The 5,129-nt window shown below is 38.0% G+C and overlaps 1 protein-coding gene across 1 annotated transcript; it reads left to right on the forward strand.

Annotated features, from left to right (window-relative positions):
• Positions 1-383: 383 nt before the first annotated feature.
• On the forward strand, positions 384-4,584 carry LOC129309745 (acetate--CoA ligase CCL3-like). Its single transcript, XM_054951439.1, has 3 exons — positions 384-689; positions 2,679-3,266; positions 3,554-4,584. The coding sequence occupies exons 1-3, from the start codon at positions 477-479 to the stop codon at positions 4,448-4,450; spliced, it is 1,698 nt and encodes a 565-aa protein (XP_054807414.1). The 5' UTR covers positions 384-476; the 3' UTR covers positions 4,451-4,584.
• Positions 4,585-5,129: the final 545 nt, after the last annotated feature.

Here is a 5,129-nt window from a genome sequence, read left to right on the forward strand (position 1 = left end):
TCCAAATGAATTTTTAAATATTTTTATTTTTAAAAATATAAAACAAACAAGTCCTCATTCTTCATATTTCGAGAAAAAAGTATTTATAGGAGAATGAGATTAGTGACAATGCATTTTATTTTTCACATTTAGTGCAATGTACCAAGAGCCTCGATGGCTAGACTTGATCAAGTTAAGGTCCAATTTAGTTTACATTTCTAAAATTTTAAAATGATCAACACTAACGGCTGACACACCGAGGAAGATAATGACGCCAAATTCGGAACACAGGAAAAAAAATGAAAATGAAAGGGAATTTTGCTTCGTCAGGCATTAACAGCCGTTGGATCAGCGTACAAGTTATCCGAGGCCTGCTATATATTCGCACTGGCGCTCTCACATTCATCGAGCTCAGTCGCAGCGTGAGGCAAAACAGAAATTCACAGACAGACAGACACAGAGAGAGAGAGAGAGAGGAGAAGCAGCAGCAGTAGACGATGGTGGGGCGCGACATCGACGATCTGCCAAAGAACGCGGCGAACTACACCGCTTTGACGCCGTTGTGGTTTCTAGAAAGAGCAGCTCAGGTGCATCCCGCCAGAAGATCGGTGGTCCATGGATCCCGCCACTACACCTGGCTTCAGACGTACCAGCGTTGCCGCCGATTGGCCTCTGCTCTTTCTCTGCGTTCCATCGGTGTCGGCTCCACGGTACCTCTCTTTCACCGTTAGTGTCCTTTTTTGTGATTTTATTACAGCAGCAACCGATGGAAGCTTGGACGTTTATCTGAATTAGCTTACTTCGTTTTTTTGAGTAAATGATTCATTGACTTTGTGGATACAATTTCTCTTTCATTAATCATTATACAAGTATAGATATAAATTTTGTAGGCTGAAGTATGATCATGTGGCTCTATGGCAGTAGGCTAGCCCCAGTGTCGTGGTATGTTTGCTGCGGCAGATTCGATCACCCCAAAGTCCACTTCTTTCGCTCCATCCTTTGATCCCTCTTTATTCTCTATTCTCTTCCTGTTTCTACAAAATGAATTTTTTTATATAATATTATTAAAAAATTAAAATTCCAATTTATTTATTTTTTTTAAAAAATAATTGCTCTTTTTAATCACATATATATTAAATATTATTTTTTTTTGTCGAAATTAATTTATTTGGATTTTTGTTCTGGGGACATTTTTGAATTTTAAGCGAGTGTGTTTAAAATTGCTTAGTCTAGGACTTACTGGCAGAAATATGGAGCTTATTTGTTGCTTGTTGATTTTATTTGATTTTTTTTTTTTTTTCTGCGGGAGGAAAGATCAGTTTAGTTTTATGGGGAAGAGTTGTGAATTGATGCTCATAAGCCGGACTGGCACAGCTCTCACCGGTTTAGCCAATTAGCCGGTAGTAAAAAAAATAATTAAATAAAAAATAATATATGTATGTATATGTATATATGTATATGTATATGTATATGTATATGTAATATAAATTGGTCAAAACGGTCTTGAGTTTTGCGTTTTTCTCCAAGTTTTCAAGGTCCACCCAGGTTAAAGCGGGCCAGTCAGAACAGGCCGAAAGGTTGTACCCAACATTTTTCTTTTTCGGGTAACAGTCCATCCGGGTCTAGTATATTATGATTTTTTTTTGGGCACGTGTATTATGATTTATGATTTTTAATGCTGAGAGTATTTGTTGTTTGTAAATTTAAGAATTTTTTTTTTTTTTTTTTGGGTGAGGTTTGTATTTGTTGGTGGGAAAATTTAAGATGCTTTCAATTTTTAATACGCCATATAAATTTCTTCCCTTTTAGGCCTTAAAGAAGCTTTTGAATATACCATATTATCTGTTGCCATATAAACTTTTTTCCCTTAAACCTTTGAAAGAATCTGACTGGAGTTCTTGTTTTTTTTTTTTTTTTCCGTCCCTAATGGATTCGACTAGAGACAAATCGCCGAATACAAATTCCTTTCTTCATTCATATATCTATTCATATATCTCCTTTGCTACGACTTCTTGGTGATTTTATCATTTGACTGACAATGAATGGCTTCGTTGTTGCTTTTCAATTTGATTGTTCATTCCAAAGTTCTTCGTGGGTCGTTAATGCCTAATGGAATCTAATCTAGTGTTTTCTTTGGATAAGACCGCCAAATCCTTATCGAGCTAAATTAAAGTAAGCAAGACTTGGTTTTCGCTGACTTAAGTTTATGTTACGTAATTTTGTAAAATTCCTTGGTACCATGTCATCTGACAAATAAAGGGGAAAAAAAAACTATTAAAGTAACATCGATAATCGATAAGTTTTGTCCCACGTATGCTATGACTTTTCAATTTTATTTCATAACAAAAGAAGAAATTAGATTCTCAAAGGGAGGAGAAAGTATAAAGGCAGATATAAGAATTCTTCCACTGTTTGGTGAGTAACAATAAAATCACTACCATTTAGCAATCGATCGCCTTCAGGCACGTCAGTTTCTGAATAAAATGACTCCCATGAAGTAATTTATGCGTGGAAAAATTTGCAGTTGTACTTGGGGACCTGTTACTTCACAATTTAGTGAAAAGATCTTGTTCAAATCCTTTGGGGCTTCTTTCTAGTCTGTTTACCTGTGTTAACTTTCAATACGATGGTCTTGGTACCCTGTCATGTTGTACTAGAGTGTGTTCAGAATTAATGTAATTTTCTTTTCCTCCCAACAGGTAGCAGTTATAGCACCCAACATTCCTGCCCTCTATGAAGCTCACTTTGGAATTCCCATGGCAGGAGCTGTACTGAATCCTGTTAACATTCGACTAAATGCATCAACAATAGCTTTTCTTCTAGGTCATTCAGCTGCAGCAGTTGTAATGGTTGATCAAGAGTTCTTTTCCTTGGCAGAGGAAGCTTTGAAAATCTGGTCTGAGAAAAGCAAAAATTTTAAGCCTCCAATTTTAATAGTCATTGGTGATGAAAATTGTGATCCCAAGGCATTCAGGTATGGTTTGGCCAAAGGAGCTATCGACTATGAGAAATTTCTAGAAAGTGGTGACCCTGAATATGCTTGGAAACCTCCAGAGGATGAGTGGCAGAGCATTGCTTTGGGTTATACATCTGGAACTACTGCTAGTCCTAAGGGTGTGGTATTACATCACCGAGGGGCATATCTCATGTCTCTAAGTGGAGCTCTCATTTGGGGAATGAATGAAGGAGCTATTTATCTATGGACTCTACCCATGTTTCATTGCAATGGTTGGTGCTACGCTTGGACACTTGCTGCTCTCTGCGGGACAAATATATGCCTTCGCCAGGTAAATCAATGGATTTGTTCTTGTTCTGCATTTCGTTGAGAGACTGAACAAATTATTGTTGACTTGTTATCCTTATTGTGTGATATGCCGGACATGCCTTGTTGAACTTTATATTGACCTTAATATTTTGCCTCGAGCTGCATTACTCCTGGATAGTATACTCATTGCAAAGCATGGTAGATGTAATCTTTTGTTATATTTCAAGTGACCAGTTCTTTGATTGCTATGAGAAGCAAAAGTCTCTATGTATGATTCTCTTGTTAATTAATGGATACTTTAATTTACAGGTTACAGCAAGGGCAGTATATGAAGCCATTGCCAAGTATAAAGTGACGCATTTTTGTGCAGCACCAGTGGTACTCAACTCAATAGTTAATGCCCGACCTGAGGAAACCATTCTTCCTCTTCCCCATGTTGTGAATGTGAATACAGCAGGGGCTGCTCCTCCTCCTTCTGTTCTTTCTGCCATGGCACAGCGAGGATTTCGTGTCACTCACACTTATGGTCTCTCAGAAACCTACGGCCCCTCCACAGTATGTGTCTGGAAGCCGGAGTGGGAATCGCTTCCCCCCGAAACACAAGCCCGGCTCCATGCAAGGCAAGGCGTTCGCTACATAGCTTTGGAAGGTCTTGATGTTATAAACCCGAAAACGATGCAACCTGTTCCTGCTAATGGAACTACCATAGGAGAGATTATGATGAGAGGTAATGCTGTGATGAAAGGCTACTTGAAGAACCCGAAAGCCAACGAAGAAACCTTTGCTAACGGATGGTTTCACTCGGGGGATCTTGCTGTGAAGCACCCTGATGGATACATAGAAATCAAAGACAGGTCAAAGGATATCATCATCTCCGGGGCTGAAAATATCAGTAGTGTTGAAATTGAGAATACTCTGTACTCTCACCCTGCAATACTTGAGGCTTCAGTGGTGGCAAGGCCAGATGAGAAATGGGGCGAGTCTCCTTGCGCGTTCGTGACATTAAAGCCGGACGTGGATAGTTCCAATGAGCAGCGTCTTGCTGAAGATATAATGAAGTTCTGTAGAGAAAAGATGCCTGCTTATTGGATTCCCAAATCAGTGTTCTTTGGACCATTACCAAAGACAGCCACTGGGAAGATTCAGAAGCATATATTGAGGGCCAGGGCAAAGGAGATGGGTCCACTCAAGTTGAGCAAGTTGTAATTTTATTTGCTAATTGTAGTGATCGGACTAAAAGGTTGCTTTATATGAGGTTTCTTTCCTTGTTGCACTGTTTGTTTAAGCTTGCGCTGTACTCGCATGTTTATATTTATTAAGAGGTTGGTGGGAATTTAATACTGGCAGCGACCTTAATCCTTCATCGAAAACTCTAGTTAGCTTGGGTTTCTTGTTGGGATTTTACTAATTAATTTTAATCACTTCATGGCAATTGGTGGTTGCTAATTTGGTCACAGGTCCATCCATTGTGGGGGTTTTTTTTTTTTTAAATCTATTTTTCCCTTGTTGGGTTTTTTGGGATCTGTCATTTTATATGTAGAATTCGTCGAGAATAAATGTGTCAAAATATAGGTATCCTTGTTTAGCATTTACGGTATAATTATATTAAAAAGTTCTGTGTTTCTTTAAGTAAAGTGATGATGACTCATGAATTTTAAAACATTCATTTATAATAGGCAATAGATCTTAATGCACACAACATGATCCCGAGTTAAGTGCATGTAACATGGTTGCCTAAAATTATTTGACATTTCCTTGACAACAATTGCCTACAATTATTATTGCAGGAAAGTCAATATTGTAGATAATCTAATAGGGTCCCAAATCATTTGTTTACAAAATCACGACTAAATAGTCACTTTTAATTATGTCATTGAAAAATTAA

This window comes from Prosopis cineraria, unplaced genomic scaffold (genome assembly GCF_029017545.1).
Source record: "Prosopis cineraria cultivar Desert tree isolate PC_DT_omini unplaced genomic scaffold, ASM2901754v1 PC4, whole genome shotgun sequence".
Lineage (NCBI taxonomy): Eukaryota > Viridiplantae > Streptophyta > Magnoliopsida > Fabales > Fabaceae > Prosopis > Prosopis cineraria.